Here is a 17,228-nt window from a genome sequence, read left to right on the forward strand (position 1 = left end):
TCAGGAAAAATTCACTTTTTAACAGAAGAAAATTACTAGGAAATTCAGTCAGGAAAAAATTGGTTTTCCTTCATGCAACATGTAGAGTATGTCCTCTGCAATGGGACAACTCTTGGATTACTTAAAGGCTGGATCATCATCCACATTGCTACTAAAACTCCAAAGAGATAGAAACACACAACAGCCCAAAACAATTTCTTCTAACAGAACAATCAGTATTTACACAGAGAGATTCAAATCCTGCAAATGTTCAGGTTTTTTACAGCTATGCTGGCTTCAGAATTTAGGGTTAAATTCTACTTAAATGCAGAGTAAAATTCTCCTGATTTCAGGACATAAAATTTTACCAGAGAAATTCCTCCCCTAGCACTGCAGTAGAATTTTGCCACATACACTTCCTTAGGCCTCAGTTGACTGCCTTCAAAAAACTGTTTCTGTGCCACAGAGACATTTCAAAAGAAAAGTTTCTTTAGGTAGCACCTCAAATAATTATGGAAAATAGTTTAATTAAATAATATTATAATTAGCCAAATAAAGTGAAGCAAACCTAATGATCAAGAGAGGGGCTGGTTTTATCATGTTGGCATTCTGGAATCAGTTTGGAAAACATATATGAAACATTTATTTCATTAAGTTGCACATGTTTTAGTCAGGAACAATTAAGGCTAATTCATATCAATATTTTGCTATACCTCAGTCCTTTCAAAGCTGGGATTTCACTTGCACGACACAACTCATCCCAACTTCTATCTGGTAGCCAAGATGGGTCTGGATTCTTGTAGTCATTCTTGAGACCTACACCGCCGGTTAGTAAGAACATAAACTCTTGATGTTCTAATTCCTTTTTAGCCCTATATTAAAAATGAAGATATTAAGTTAATGAGATACTGTTTTACATAATATAAAGAGTTGTTTAAAATTAATCACACCACTGCCATTTAGCAATACTTCTCCTGCAGTAACAGCTGAGATCAGGTCTCAGTATTCTATATAGTTTTAAAACTGTGGTAAAAATGACTAAGACTACAGTAACGGTTTCAAGAGGTAAATGGTATATGTCTGCATATTTGTTTTTAATAAGTGCAACTGCAATTAGTCCCAAGTGTATGCAAAAGGATAAAACAGAAAGAAGAGAGAAAATGAAAACTAAAGATAAAAACCTAGAAGTTGCTGGGATGGCATATTCTTAAGATTTCTTTCTAAAATATTTTCCTAAATAATTGCAATAGTTCTTGACACAAGATGCTACATAACACTACCTAGGTCCTTTAAAGGCAGTCAAAAAAGTATCTTTGACAAACCCATTGATTTTAACAAGCATAGGAACATTCTTTTTGTAAAACATCCAAAAGCTACACATAGTAATGACACCTGTACTCACATACTCTTTCACTCGTTAATGTCATCAATATTAAAACCCCCCAAATATTCACAAGCTTACTCCAAAAGCTATATTATCAATATTTACAAGAACATGTTATCTCATCACTGTATTTTTACATTATAAGAAAATTAGTTAAGAGATGTCACAAAAATGCACTTACATGAGAAGATTACAACACAGCAAAAATGAGAAGAGTAGCTTGTCCTTTTCAAACAGTGAACGACACACATTGCAATACAAATTGTATGTAAAGTGGCCATTTAGATACTGAAGCCGCTTCTGCAAAATTCTGGATTTGTTACTAAAAAGAAAAGAAGTGAAAAATTGAGACTTCAAATTGAATTACATTGGCAAATAAGAAATCTATTCAGAGTTACAGAGGAATTATATTAGGTCCATGTGCTCCACAAGGGACTTAAATGTCCATTTCCCCAAAATTTCCATGATACGTAATGATTTACAGGTCTTCTAAAAGTCCCAAGCAAAATAATGAGATAAAATCAATTTGCTAGTTAGGCAGTGGCACTCAACGTTCATAATGGAGCTTAGCTCAGAATCAGACTTCGCTCTTTCTTTATGTTGCATTCTTAAAAATATAGCACATGGTTACAGTTCATTATTTGCTCAAACAGTAGCCACAAAGAACTTTTGCATCATTAACTAATCATATTTTGTTTTAAAAAACTGCATTTAATGAGATGAGAGGTTAATGGTTTCAAAATGGAGGGAATTGTTCAGAAGAAGAGAAAGAAAACTCTTATTTTACACCAGAAAGACTATATTTACCTGTCATGAATAGAGCTGATGAAGAGGTTAACAAACCAACTAAGAGAATACTGGTACATGGGATCAATGTTTGCCAAGTCTGCAATACTGAAGAAGAGCACTGAAGAATGCTTTGCAATAAGTCGATAACCTTCTCGAGATTCCGCTATTTTAAGTTCTGTTCTCTCTGCAATCTAAATATGAAGAATAGTTGATAAAGAAAAGCTTTCAATCACCTCTTTTGTACAAAAAAATAACTACTTACAATATTAGTAAAACACTTCTGTACAGCACTTTGTACAGAACACCAGAGCACAACAACTTTTATATTCCAAAATGTACAATCACAGTGAGTGATAACTGCACTAGCTAAAACGAGTACTTGCCCTTAACATGGTACTGCTTGATCTATGTATATATACTATAGCATGTAAACAGTCAAAGCAAAGGAGAAAGGAAGCACAACAGTTTCAATGCATCACTTAGCATCAAAAGTATCAATCTCTACCCTAGCAACATTAAAACATATGGGTAATTTCAGACTGGTTATGTATTTAAGTTCTAGTTATCCTGAAGTAAATCAGCTTTATACAAAACATTTACCAATGCTATTTAGCTCTCATTGTCTTGAGCTGGCATTAAATATAACAAAAAAACCTGGGCTTGCATACCTGTATTGGTCACTCAGATTATTAACATCTCCCTGAATAATTTTGTCATTTAAAAAGATTAGTTCCTTTATCTTAACATGTTACCTTAACTTCAGCATTTCTTACTTTTCCTCAGCCCTATCACAGATGGATATTTTATTCTTTAAAATATTTTAAATTAAAGACTGAATAAGCCCTCAGCAAAAAAATGAGGATACAATTTTATTTCTCTTCACCTATCACAAGCACAGAATTTCCTCCTTGTGTTTTCCATCTAAATCACATTGCTTCTGTTAACTGCCAGTTTTAATATTAACTTTCCATATGTCGTTACGAAAAACAATCCACACATTCCCTACTTGCTGTTTTTTTGTGATCTCATTAGCCATTATTTTAGCAGAATCCAAGACTTCAATAGCACTTTCATCTTCCAGAATATTCCCCTCAGATGAATGCAATGTTTCTAAAATTTTCCTCTCAATTTCTTTCAGATGCTTTTTATTGGCTGCAGATTGAAGAATGAGAGCATTTCTTTCCTGTTCTAATTCTGGTCTAATGGAAAAAACACAAACAAAACCAGTCAATGCTAATCATCCACCAACTGTAAAGGAAGCCTATGAGGATGACTCCTCCTTCCTACAAGAAATATATATGAATCTTCTCTTCAGTTTAAATACATTGTTTCTGTTCAGCATATGTTGATAATTCTGAGTATAGATTTCTTTTCCTAACTTCAGTCTTTGGAAATGATAGTCTAACCTTGAGTATCTTAGCATTTTGCACATCTGCACATCCCAGTTCTCCTTTAAATCTCTGCTGCCTGAATAAACATTTCTGTACAACCCAGGAACTATATCTCTGTATGTCTGTGAGAGTTTAGTTAAGACTCATAATCAGTTTCAGAAATACTGTGCATTTATTTCAAAAGAAATTAAACCCAAAATCCCCATAATTCTGCATCCTTGTCTGGCAGATGAGTCAAATTGCAAAACTCACAATAATGATTTAAGCATTAGATAATATTTACATCGTTTTCTAACAGCCAAAACATATTTCAGGAGAAAACTGATACCAAAAAAATTATTACTTTATATCTGCTATTTGAATAAACTTGGGGATGTTTAACCAATAGTAAATAGGACAATCTGTTTCTCTAACCAACTTTTTAAATATGACAATCAGAAAAGTAGCTTTTTAAAGCTATTACTGAGCAACATTTACATAATGTAACCTTCATTTTGCTTTACAATAAATTATTCTCTCATTTCTTGGAATTGCATCATAAAAAATGTAAATGGCTACTTGACATAAAGACAGACTTACCTCTCTTTTGCTACAACAATACCTAGCAGCTGGTCTTCAAGTCCCTCTGGTGTTATCATAAAATTGAGTAAAGAAACTTTTGTAGCAAGTTCAGGCATATAATGTGGATTTCTCAGTTTTGTGGTAATAAAAAACTTGAAATCACTGGAATACTCAATAATGTTCTCACCAAGTCTTATACACTCCATACCTCCTAAAATTAAGATATGTTAAGAAAACCATTATCTACTTAAATTGCTTGTGTTTTTTTCTTAGGTGGGTTTTTTTTTTAAGGGTCGATGTGAAAACCAGTAAACTATGTAAGAAGGAAAGAAAATATATTTATGTTTATCTGCATCTTCTGTCTTTTTTCCAGGAGGGAAAGAAGGAGAAGTTGAAAACCAAATTCATAGCTACTTAGTAAATTTCAGAGAAACACAAGAAAATGGTGCCTTAGCAAAATGCCTTGACAGCTTTTCTTTATTTGTAAATTTAGTAATTACTATTAGACTAAAATATATTAAAAGGAGCAAACAAAATATAATTGCACTGACAGGCTCCCCTTTGCAGAGTCTAGTGTCTTCATTTAGTATCCTATGGCGACACAGTGAAGTTTTTCACATGATACCACTACATGATATATAAATGACATTTATTAAAAAGTAAGAGGAACCTTCAGACTGCTGTGAAGTTACCTTCCTCTTCACATAGGCAGTAGTAAAGCAGAGAATAATAATAAGAAAAATATCAGACAGTATCATAGACTATAAGATGAGTATTAATGTAATCTTGATTTCAGGGTTCAAAATGAATTTTGATGTACCTTGTTTAAAAGTCTGCTTAAGTAGCAGAGGTTCAAGTGATGGGTCTAGTTCCTCTCCAACATTTTCTAGCAGAAGTGGAGTTCCAAACTGAATGCAGTTCTCCAGGGTTCTCATATAATCGGTATCACTGACCTTTATAACATTCAGGCGATTTTCCTTCTCAAAATTCTTGATCCATTTATTTGCTTGACCTTGAGGGTCTATCATTAATGGCCTAGAACATGAAAGACAGTTTGTTCAGTGCTTGCAGGAGTTTTCAAAAATGTAAAACTATTTAAAAATGTTTCTCTGTCAGGCTGGCAAGTGAAAAGTGATACAATTTAAAATCTGTTATTTTAAAAGATCAGTGAAAAATGGAGGTATAGATATTTTATCATAATTTGAAAAGTAAGATAAAAAATAGTTTTAAGAGTTGCAAAAATGTTCAGAACATTTTTCATAAAGTACATCAGAATGCAGCATTCTTGTCAAATCTTGTTCTGCCTGGAGTTCTCAGTATGCAGAATTTATTCAGTTTTACAGACATTGAGTTTTGTCTTGGATATTTTTTCACTTAAAAAAATGAAAGTCAACAATTAGTTGCAATTTACATCTGATATGTTGTTATATCATCTAGTATAAGACTGGAAAAGCAAGCAGGGAAAGGTGATAATATTTTGTTGACAGATTTATCCCGGTTCGTAGTTCCTCATTTCATCTGTCTGTATATATATTAGAAGACATGTTTTATATCATTCATATAATTGCACCCTTGGAGAACTAAGCAACATTCTAAAAGCAGAATCAGAAACTATAATCTGAATCTATCAAAAAGATTAACTCTTAAGAGAATATATCACAGAAACATCACTATAAAGATTTATAATCTTTTAGAATTTTAAAGAAAATAATTGTTAAAGGTTCTAAAATAACCCTTTATATAGATTTAAGTTTCACATACAATAAATATCTGTAAAACATATAAATGTCATCTGAAAACTTCCTAAGTGTAAGACCTTCAAGTGGACTGCTGTATATCTGGACTATGCAATTCACATAACCTGAATCTTAACATGAAACATGTAAAGCATGAGGATTCCCATGCATTTGTAAAATCAATTCTTACAGAAGCTTCATTAGCCAGTAATGGGACGAGTTACAATATTAAAAAAAAAAAAAAGAAAAGAGAATAGAATAACAAATAACCTTATCCCAGATGGTGGCATCTCCTGAAAGCTTTCAAGTAATTGCATACACATATCTCTGAGTTGTTGTACCTCTTAAATTTCACAGGAGATGGCTATAAAGATTCAGCTTCTGCTTTCAATTACATTGTCTCTCCAGAAGTTACATTGTCCCTAGAGATTTAGTTCATCTTTTTTTCTTTTTTAAGAAGTGAAAACTTGTTTGGATTTTTGTCACCTACCAACGTCTTGAATTGTCAACAATGACCCCGTTGTCTACAGAAAATACATCGGTTGGCAAACCAGCAATATTCCAGGCTCTTATTTTTATTGGGTCACCAAGAGTCTTACTTAAAGAGAAATTCTCAGAACAAGGGATACTTTTCTCCTGGGAAGAAATAAAAAAAAAAGAAAAGAGAAAGAAAACCCCATTTATCTTTCTTATGCCATGGTTCTTTACATATTTGATTGAATGCCACTTCTATCCAAAGTGACTGTGCATTTCCTGTTAAGGGTTTGAAATAGGTCAGTGTAAGTAAAAATCTTGGGAAAAATAAAATAATAGTTGCAATAATTCACTACATTTCCCACTGAATATTTACTCTCTTTACAAATTTTGTAGGATCTGTCTAATCTGTAGGATTCTAAATGTACTTTTTTGTTGTTACATAGAGTTAAGGCAATGCATTACCTTAAGAAACTCACATTTGCAAATCATCTAATGACTATTTCTGCTCTTACTATGGTAATGTAATGATGATTATTGGAACTCCTCCTTTGTAAACAGCACTCAAGCACTTAATTTATGTATAAATATATGTCACTGTAAGTTACTACAAAGGTTTTTTTTTACATTACACATAACTGCATTTTAAAGTTAATTTAAAGGCAAAATAGAGAAAATTTTGAGATTTTATTTAAGCAATGATCAAGCCTTACAAAGTCTTATTTCTGATGTGTTACTTTAGAATAAATTCACTGATTTTATTAAATTCAAATTTACAGAATATTGGATCAGCAGAATCTACACCATCAATGTTAATGAGTTTTTCTAGGCTAATATTAAATAAACAACAAGGGATTTTTGAAGCCTTTTGCAGTAGCCTGACAAAAAGCAAACACATTTAAAACTAAGGTTAATCTTCTAACCTTGCACATTTTGCTCCAATCTTTGGTACATTCTTGTCGAAATCCAGCAGTAAAAGCTCCCAGATATGCTATCACACCAGCTGATATCAGAACATCTCCTGTCAAATTATCATATATGCCTTGAAGATCATTTGCAGCATTACTCCATCTATGGTAAGCAGAAGATAGACAAAAACCCTGATGCTGAAACCTCCACATTAATGATATTGATGATCAAAGTAAACTTCTGTTGTTGTTTATCTTAACTTCAGGTGAAGAGCAAGGGATACTACATTAATGTATTTTATTCTTGTTCGAACATTTCCTCTACAATCCTCCCAATATTGTTGCCCATAATTTTACATTACAAACAATTAGGAATTTTTCAAGAGCCCAGACACTCTTTAAGCAATACAGCCCTCAGATAGAGCTACAGCATTACAGGCTCAGAGGACTGGTTCTCTTTCTACAATGGCTGTTACATCTGCCACTTGAACTTTAACCTGACCTTGATTTCTCTCCACCAAGGCCTCCAATCAGCTTCTCTGCTCGTTCTAGTTTTTTAGCACACAGATCAACCTGGAATTCTAAATGAGCCTTTTCTTCAGTTTTCTCAGTGAAGGTTCGTTCCAAAGCAGTCAAACGGTTTTCAACTGCTCTAAGTTCTTCTCTCTTCTGATTCAAGAGCATCAGTATCTCTGCTAAGGCCTCCTGTGCCTCTTTCAAACGAGCTTTCTTGGGTGCAACCACCTATTCAATTACAACCAATACACAATCACTTAAAGCAAAATGTTGTAACTTTATTTTGTAATACGATGCTTAGGGTGAAAACACCAAGCAAAGGAATAGCACTGAGGGACTGGGATCAAAAACGCACCTTTGCAACCCTGTCATACATCTCCATTGCCATAATCCATTTACATAAACCCTCTGCTGCTGAGGAAGCTTTAGCCACCTTTTGTGGATCAAACTCAGGATTAGTCAAGTATTCAGCCCGAATCTTCTGCATGACAGCTGCCTGAATAGCAAAAGCATTATAGCTCATCAAAGGCTTGTGGCTGACACTTCAAACTTACACTGGCTGATTGGAGAGAACTACTCAGTATTAATTGTAGTAGACATCACCTGCTCATTTGTTTATTTTAATTTTCCTATTATGCTTTGTGGTCTTTCTCTTGTTTTGGTTCTAATCTTATACTTTATAATCATGCATTTGGTATGTCTTGCATGGGACAGCTACCCAAGTCCCAAGAGCATTATAGTCATACAGAAGCCTTAAATTACTCCCTTAAAAACATGTGCAAAACATGCTTATTTCATTACTTGCTATATTTTCTTAAGACCGAGCTGTTGGGGATCATGATAAAAATGTATTTCTACTAATTAATGCTAAAATCTAAATGAATTACATCACTTGTGTCTACTTTTGGGAACCAGTTTTATAAAAGGCAAAGCATATGCACTGAATTGGGCAAACAGCAAGAATCATGCTGTTGGATGGTAAGATCTTTGGTGGAGATGGTCATATTTTAAACAAAGTTATATAGCTATTCCACTTCTGCATTTACAGTGTATCTGCTAGTACACTTAATGAAATATTAGCCATTTTGTCAGCATTCATTTAATCAAAATAATACGATTAGAAACAGCCATGAAGGAGAGCACAAATGGGGGCAGCTACTTAGAAAAAAAGTTTGCAATGCCAGAATAACTGATTTAGAAAAACTAGTACAAAAAAGGCACAGAAGGGTTTAACAGAGATCAAATGCTCCTTGGTTCCACAAAAAAAAAATCCAAAACCCAACCAAAACCCAAACCAGAACATATTAGAAGAAACTACAAGGACCCAGGTTCAGAAGAAATAGGAGGAAACAGGTCTCCATAGCACTTAGACTTCTGGAATACTTTGTGAAAAGTTCTTTTAGATACATAAAGTTCACATGGGCTTAATGGGACTAGCAAAATAACACTGATATTGGGGGTTTTCTGTGTTATTTTCACCTTTTTATGAGATACACCCATAGATTGCAAAGTTGGAAGCATTTGTGCACAAAACAACATTTCACTCAAATAGAAGACATGTCGTATAGAAGCCTCAGGAATTCCAAAACCTTCTGAAATGACAGTAAAAGGCTCACCCTGAGGAAGTTTGACTCACTTGGCATGACCATACTCATCCTACAGAGATATCCTATCATATTGTAAAAATCCTCGGTCATAATACAAATTGACTAACTTTGGATAATAGAGCCTCTGATACAGTATTTTCTATTTTTATTTTCTTTTCCCTGCAACCAAGGGATCATGTGGTGAAAATTAATTAAAAACTAGAGTCTTACTGGAATATTGTCCTTGTCATACTCTTTCAAATCCTTCAGGAAATTTATGTCACCAAGCAGTTTCTTGCTTGGACCCCAGTAATCCAAAATCTACAAAAGACAGTAGGAAATATCTTTTCAAGTTTTAAAATAAACACACAACCAAAAATGACAAGTCTAATTAAAACTCATGCATATTTAATACTGTTGACCTTGTGTATCTCCTTCAGATGTTAGTAAAGTCTATCAGATCAAATATTTCCCCCAAATCATACCTAAAGTAAAAAACTGATCAGTGTCTCAAGGGAAGATTTATGTGTTATCTATTATCTATACACAACTCAAGCAAATTAAAAGTTGGAATTTTGTTTTCAGCAAAACAACAGATGAAGACCTACTTTAGTGGAGTTTGGATGATCGTGTTGACTGAAAAAGTGCTCTGTTTTCAGAATAAGATGAATCACACCTCAATTTAAAACTATTGTGTATTATTTTACCTTGTCTCGAGTCCTTGAAACATCTACAATTTTTTCAGGTTTTATTTCTTTCATGACACAGACAGCAGCCATGACAAGTTTGACACCAGATGGAGGATTTTTCATTGATTTGACAATTGATATGTCAGAAGGCTAAAATAAAAGTGACATTTAAAATAATTAAGAAAAATGTTATGCCTCTCTCACCACTAACACAAATGAACTAACAGAAGAAAAGGGATTTAGAACATAATTTCCAATGAACTTAAATTATAGAGCAGTTTTAGAAGGGATGACAAGACAATAATATCCATCAATAATATCCATTAATGTATAGAATGCCGGGGAGACAGACATTAAATAAATGCTAGTAACTGTAAACTAATGATTAATTAAAATTATGTTTTAAGAAGTCCAGATCAGAATATTTTTTTATACACTTAAGTAAGTGTCATCTAAGATCTCTCATACACTTTGTAATTCCCACTAAACCACCTCATACTATATATCTGCAGGACTTTCTTAACAGTACTGCTCTCAGATCATGTATAAGTCATGACAAGTACAAAACTTTTCAACCAAAGACCCAGATAATTCTTAGCCATAAACAAATGCCATGTTACACTCTGGCAAACAACATTAACTTAGGTGAAAGATGAAATTCAGCAGATAGCGCTGTTGGCTTTGATTACTTTTCTCATAAGCAGGCTTTCTTGCAAATAAAAATTATACCATACTCCCCACTATATGAAGAGCAAGCAAAGTTAACAATGACTTTACAATATCTTCTCATTTGCCAAAACGTGGGGAAATCAACAATGTTCAAATTCTTTACATGTTAGTACATTCTTTCCCAAATAAATGGAAGAGCTTCATCACATTAAACAACTCATTCAAATGCTGAAGTTTAGATCAGCTTGCCTTTAAAGTGTCAAGAGCATCAAGTGCAGCCTCCAGGGCTGGGATTGCCTCTGCCAGGTCACTCTCACATTCATTTTTCAATGTCTGAGCTTCTTCAGCTTTTTCTGTAGCCATTTCTTCATCTACTTTCACAGTTTTTCTTTTTTGTTCAACTTCTGCAGACTCTATTTCTATAGTCTAGAGAAAAGCACATGGATGAGTTTCCTGTTGAGTAGTGAATGATCCAATACACTGAAATTACCACTTAGAGAATACTAAAAAAGATAAACAGAAAATTAAACTATTTAAATATTTTCATATATTGTCGTGTATTTTCAATTTATGTTAAGGGAATGATTTCTTTCTTAGCATAATGCAACATCATCATGGAGCTTTAACAGTAGGTAATCTGCATCAAATTAGATTAAAATCAATAAAAGCTATTTAAAATATGTTTGAAGTTCAGAAGACAAGAACGTCTTCATCGTGGTGGAGTCCCTATCCTTAGAAATATTCAAAAGTTGCATAAATGAAGTGCTGAGGGATATGGTTTAGTTTAATGATAGGTTTGGCAGTGTGAGGTTAGTGGTTGGACTTGGTGATCTTAAAGGTCTTTTCCAACCATGATGATTCTATGATGCTAATTTGTGCATCAGGCTGTAACTAAAAAATTACTAGCTTTCAGAGTGGGTTTTCATAGCTTCATAGCCTCTACCATTGACTACTGACATTTATTGTCTTTTCGGTGATGAGTCAAGCCCATATCCAAGTACTCCCTTATCAGTTCTACATAAGTGACATCCAGCTTTCTTAGAGGCTTATAAGAGTAGGCATATGAGATATCACTATATCTGTAAAAACACCTATAAAGTAGAAGCAAGTGCATAAAAATGTCAATCAAATCTTGTGTTTTTGTGATGCAATAGTAACATACTTGATTAGTGTACTTTCCCAAGTTTGAATATTCCAAAACAGCTAAGAGATTTGTTCCTACATCTCACTAAATTTCTAAATCCTTTTTAGGATCCTTTCAAAAATTAAGCCTATAACTCCTGTGCATGCAAAGACAGACTGCAAAACTCTTCTTGTTTACTTCCTGTTGGGGCCTGGGCTATGATGAATGTTATGGAGTCAGTCAGAAACCAAGAAAGTCTGCAGTTTGTCTTTGAGTTGCCTTCTACAGCAAAAAAGGACAGAAAGGAATGTTTATGTGATAGCAAGCTTGAACAAGGGGAAAATCGAAACAGCAGATTGAAACAGAAACAAGGTCAAAGCAAGAAGATAGGACAAGACATTAAACTAAGCATTGTTAGAAGACTGAATAGAGCATTCAATTTAGCATTGTATGATTGATTGTACTTGACTAATAAGTTGTAACATATGTAACTAACAATAATATAAAGTTAACTAAATGTAAGGTAAGCATAACCATAGTGTGAGAGAAAACTAACTGAAGGCTGAACAGATGGGGTGACATTTTAGACATAATAAGGCTGATGTTTTAAGCACAATAAGGATGGTGTTTTTACACAATGAGGTTGGTGTTTAAGTTGTTACAAAAATGAAACTTTGAGGCCTTATGCATAGCGCGTGATGCTTAGTATTAACTCTTTGCCATGAATTGTAGCACATACACAGTATTTGGAAAAGGTATATAAGTGATGATTATGTGACAATAAATTGGAGCTGATGCACATCATATTGGTGTCTGGTCACTCCCGTTTCATGCAGCAAAGAAGAACAACCTCTGCACAAAGAAAAAGGAACCCTGCAACTTCCAATGCTGAAAAACTATTTATGATTTTTGTAATGCTTGTGAATGATCTTGGTAAATCCACTCTAACCACTATTAGAATGAAAGTTCCTTTAGCATCCTTCAGCATACAGTGTGTACCTGACATAACAAAATGAATTTTTCTTCCAGGATATAAGCATGGATAGTTACAAGTTTCACACTATAGCTAACCTCAATAAACAAGAAGTGAGCTTAAAAATCTGAACTCAACTCTTTATATTCTTGAAGTCACATATCAGCAACCTTATCCATGCATGTTCTTTAGAACCTTTCCACAACCAGCTGAGCTAGTGAAGAAGCAGTACATTGTATGATTAAGATTCCTCATTCACAACTAATTATTACAAACATGAAATTATAGATATCAAGTATACACGTTTACTTTAAAACTCACGAAGTTACATTTGCACAACTTTACCTTCATCATGTTTGCATTATCCAATTTAGCCTCTTCCAGTTTGGGCTGCAGCTGAACTAGTTCTTGTTTCATCTCACCAACCTATACATTTGCAAAAGAACTGGGCAGGATTCAGAAGTGCCAAGAACAATTTCCAACTATTTCTGTAAGATCGAGATTTTAGCTAATTTATCTAACTTATTGATAGGAGGAAATAACATTAAATTTCAGAGACTTATTTTTATCTCTTATGTACCTATAATTTTAAAAGCAGTTTTCTTTTATAGTTACCTGTAAACCATTTTGGAAAGTGAAGCTCTGTTCATACACTGCTTAGCAATACATACTTAGGGGTCCAAGGCCTCTACACAACTGCTATGACTATAATTTTACTGTTGAATGTAGAGCTAAACAAAATCAGAAGTAATGTTTTTGAATGACTTCTCTAGGGAAAGACTTGCTTCCGCCAAACATTTCGTATTTTCAGTTTCATTTTTGTCCTAACTCACCTGTGATTCAGCAAAAGCTAGTTTATCTAGCCCATTCATGTATTTCTTCTTGGCTTTCATAACAGCATCTCGTTTCTGAGTAAGAAGGTTCCGAAATGCAGCAATAAGCTCAAGATAAGAAGTAGGAGTAACATAATTATGACGTCCCAGACTTTGCAAAAACCTATTATAAACAACAAAAGAGAGAGTATCTGGAAGTTTTGTTTTCCTTTTTTTTTTTTTTGTTTAACTATTATTAACTCTAATAACTCTAACTATTAACTGTTATTTAACTATTATTAAGTATGTAACTCTGACACCTAATAGCAGTAAACAATGTTGATGATTTAATACAATATTTTTATGCAGGCAGATACTATACATTAATGTTTAAGACAGAAATGAGTAATAATGAAACTCAACCACCTCCCAACTTTGTTATGTTTTAGTTCTAATAATTCAAATTTTAAGTTCTCTGTTGCTCAATTTACTTTCAACAACACAATCTTTTCCCTCTCAGTATTTCTAGAAATTAATGAGTTGCTCTCAAAAGAAACAGGCTGACCTTGCAGAGAGTGACAAAGCTGAGGTATGAAAGTATTTACAGATGGGCACAACTTCCTGACGCTCACTGTCTGTGAGCTCAAGTGTTTCTAAGAACTTGTTAGCCACACGTTCAAGGGCATCTTCAGGCCACGGCTGAGGGAGAAGTGAGGAGAGAAGCATTTGCAAAATTCAGCTGTTAGCACTCTTCATTTTTCAAAAAAAAGAATTTAAACATTCAAAACACCAGAATGATACACACTACTCCCAACTATGTCTGAAGAACAAGGACTTTTTCTAAGTGTTAGATCAGGCAGCAAGTACACTATTAATGTAATCTTTTCCAGCAACTTCTAGTTAAAAGCTACATACTGTCATTCTATCCAAACATTTTCTTGTGTTTATGTCATCCTTTGACAGAAAAATTAACTGAAGTCAGCACTAGGCCAAGCTATAGAGCTAACTGTGCTTTATTGAGAGTAACACTGCTTACATCAAGGATCATTAACAACAGTACTCTTTTAAGATATCAAAGATCTATAAAAAATATACTCATCTACTGATATAAAAAGGGACTTGAATTTTCTGGTCATTCCTATGATGCACGATCTGCTTAACAGGCAGCAGCAACAATGATTATTTCACAATCACATTGAAATAGTTTCTGTAGTCCTTCTAAATATGTTACACGATGAAATGACAAATTACCATCACCAAACTGAGACAATTCTCAACTTCAGAAATGTAAACTTTGTAGCAATGAAACTGAAGTTTGTTTAATTGTAGAAATACTGAGATCACAGTCAAGATCTCCCAAAATTTTTGTAAAACACGGAGCACTCTATACAGAAGACAGGAGACTATCTCATGGGACACTAAATAGAGACTGTTAGAGAACTGAAGCAGTATGTTGAAGAAACACTATAAATATTTTCACACACCTGGAACCAATCAATAGTACAGCAGTTGATGAGTGAGGGAAACTGTCTCAGACGATTGCGGAAAGCATTTCCAATTGGGCTGAATGCTACCACGATATGGAGATTTTCTTTACAGCAGCTCACAAAAAAGGCAAACAAGGCCAAGGGACTGAGTTCTTCATTTTTATTGCCAGTCTGAGCTATTGCACGGACGCCCTTAGGAATCATACATAGGGTAAAAATCATTACATGATTTCTCCTTAAGCATTTCTGAAGTCCTATAGCAGTATATTAATTATAGCATCACCATCAAATGTTTTTTTATTGATAAATGAAACAGGTAAAATAAACTAGAAAAACAGAACAAGTAGAAAATACTTTTTGAGAATGAGATTATATTTATCTGTGAACTTGACAACTCATTCTAGCATCTGCTGCTTTGAGCAACTGAATATCAGAACAAAACCTAAAAATCCATCCAAAAATTAGTCCCAGACAGAGAAGATACATTAAGAGGAGACAAAGGGTTAAGACACATTGTGAAAAATCAAAATTTGTATTTAGCTCCCTCAAGAAATAAAGAACCAACAGGTTCTTTACAAGAATCAACATGCTTCATAACTTGAACGCAAGAAAAAACAATACAGTAATATTTATGAATTGATCAAGCCATTTCAATAAAGAACAGTTGTATATGTACTAAGAACCACTTTGAATGTCAACAAGAAGCATACCTAGGTAATTCATTAGTAAAAATGCCACAAAGATATGAAGACAGGACAGCATATGGTTCCAAATATTGTTAGCTAACATGAAGTACACAAAGAATGATGCCTCGCTCTCCCAACTACTATTTTGAAAGTCCAAGATTAATTTTAGTTAGAAATTTGTAAAGAACTTCCTGAGTACATTGCATCTTTACTTCCGAGCTTGAATTCATGGAGCACCCTTCCCCAGCTTCCCTCTGAGTAGAAATGTGAAGGCTATAAAATTATGTCTCACAGGGCCCTAGTGCCCTAGACAGCAATAATCTCTTGACAAAACAAAACAAAAAAGGTCTTTGTCTTTACTTGATCAATGAATACATTATGAGGCAGGTTCTTCTGCACAGTACACTGCAGAAAAATAGCTACGGCCACTGGGTATTTGTGAACAATCAAAGCTCCCTATGTGCACAACTTCATGTGTTTGTGAACAGAATGCCACAATGGTGGCCATAAACTACTCCATAAATTTACTAACAATTGGCTGATTTGTCTAAGATTTCAGAAAAAGTAATAGAATTAAGTGCATATATCCAAAAGCCACACTTCACACTGAACTGACAAAAGAGCTGAAAAGGGAGGTGATATTAAAGAGAATTTCTAAAAGATACCTCTATAATTTCCTGTTTTTCGTCTGCTGCAAAAAGATTGGGTACCTCCCCAGTGTTGAGGACACTGTCAATATCTTCTAAAAAGCTTTCTTCTTTAATTTGTGCATCTGTCATTATAAATACAGTTTTCAAGCCTTTTACACCTGCATTCTTCAGAAGACTCTAAAAATGCAAGACAGATAAAATATTGTACATTCCAAAACATTTGTCTTCAAAATTAAGTCAACACACAAACAGGTTATAAATACTCACTTTCATATCTTCTTTCCACTCATTTGTACCATAGGTCTTAGAAATCTCTGGTTGAAAAACACACATTTTTGCCATGAATGCCGCTAGACGAGTCAAAGACTGGCGCCCACTTCCTCCCATTCCAACCAACAAAGCATTACCCCCTGGCTGCTTCAGAACACGGCTTATGCGAGACAAATGTTCCAACATATACCTGTATTTGAAAAGTGCTGATTACCAGAATGACTGAAACACATATATAACTGTGCACTTAAACACTTATACCCGTGAAACAGGCAGAGAAGTAGCACCTCCAAAACAAATTTCAGAGGGCAGGGTGGGAGGGTCAGGGGGAAAAGGAAGAAAGGGAGTGCAAATGAACCCCAAAATAAAACTTACAACTCTTCTATTATACAAATATCAATATGCCTCTGAGAATGTTGTATAATTTCCATGTGAAATAGATACTGGAATAACATCTTTAGAAAGCTGCACATTACCAAGAGTCCTCTCTCTTATGAAAACCCAAGCATTGTTTACCGTGGAATATGCAGCAAGGTCTACAGAAG

The 17,228-nt window shown here is 34.1% G+C and overlaps 1 protein-coding gene across 1 annotated transcript in view; it reads right to left on the minus strand.

The window, feature by feature from the left end:
- DNAH12 (dynein axonemal heavy chain 12) overlaps window positions 1–17,228 on the minus strand; it is a 62,686-nt gene that overhangs the window by 9,169 nt on the left and 36,289 nt on the right. The window contains 19 exon segments of the mRNA XM_062008563.1: window positions 693–851; window positions 1,545–1,685; window positions 2,171–2,343; window positions 3,159–3,351; window positions 4,123–4,315; window positions 4,925–5,139; window positions 6,331–6,476; window positions 7,238–7,385; window positions 7,725–7,966; window positions 8,094–8,234; window positions 9,556–9,645; window positions 10,032–10,163; window positions 10,932–11,108; window positions 13,124–13,204; window positions 13,612–13,774; window positions 14,156–14,289; window positions 15,075–15,269; window positions 16,429–16,590; window positions 16,681–16,873. Of these exon segments, the coding sequence (XP_061864547.1) occupies window positions 693–851; window positions 1,545–1,685; window positions 2,171–2,343; window positions 3,159–3,351; window positions 4,123–4,315; window positions 4,925–5,139; window positions 6,331–6,476; window positions 7,238–7,385; window positions 7,725–7,966; window positions 8,094–8,234; window positions 9,556–9,645; window positions 10,032–10,163; window positions 10,932–11,108; window positions 13,124–13,204; window positions 13,612–13,774; window positions 14,156–14,289; window positions 15,075–15,269; window positions 16,429–16,590; window positions 16,681–16,873 (3,078 nt within the window).

The sequence above is a fragment of the Colius striatus genome, chromosome 15, assembly GCF_028858725.1.
Source record: "Colius striatus isolate bColStr4 chromosome 15, bColStr4.1.hap1, whole genome shotgun sequence".
Lineage (NCBI taxonomy): Eukaryota > Metazoa > Chordata > Aves > Coliiformes > Coliidae > Colius > Colius striatus.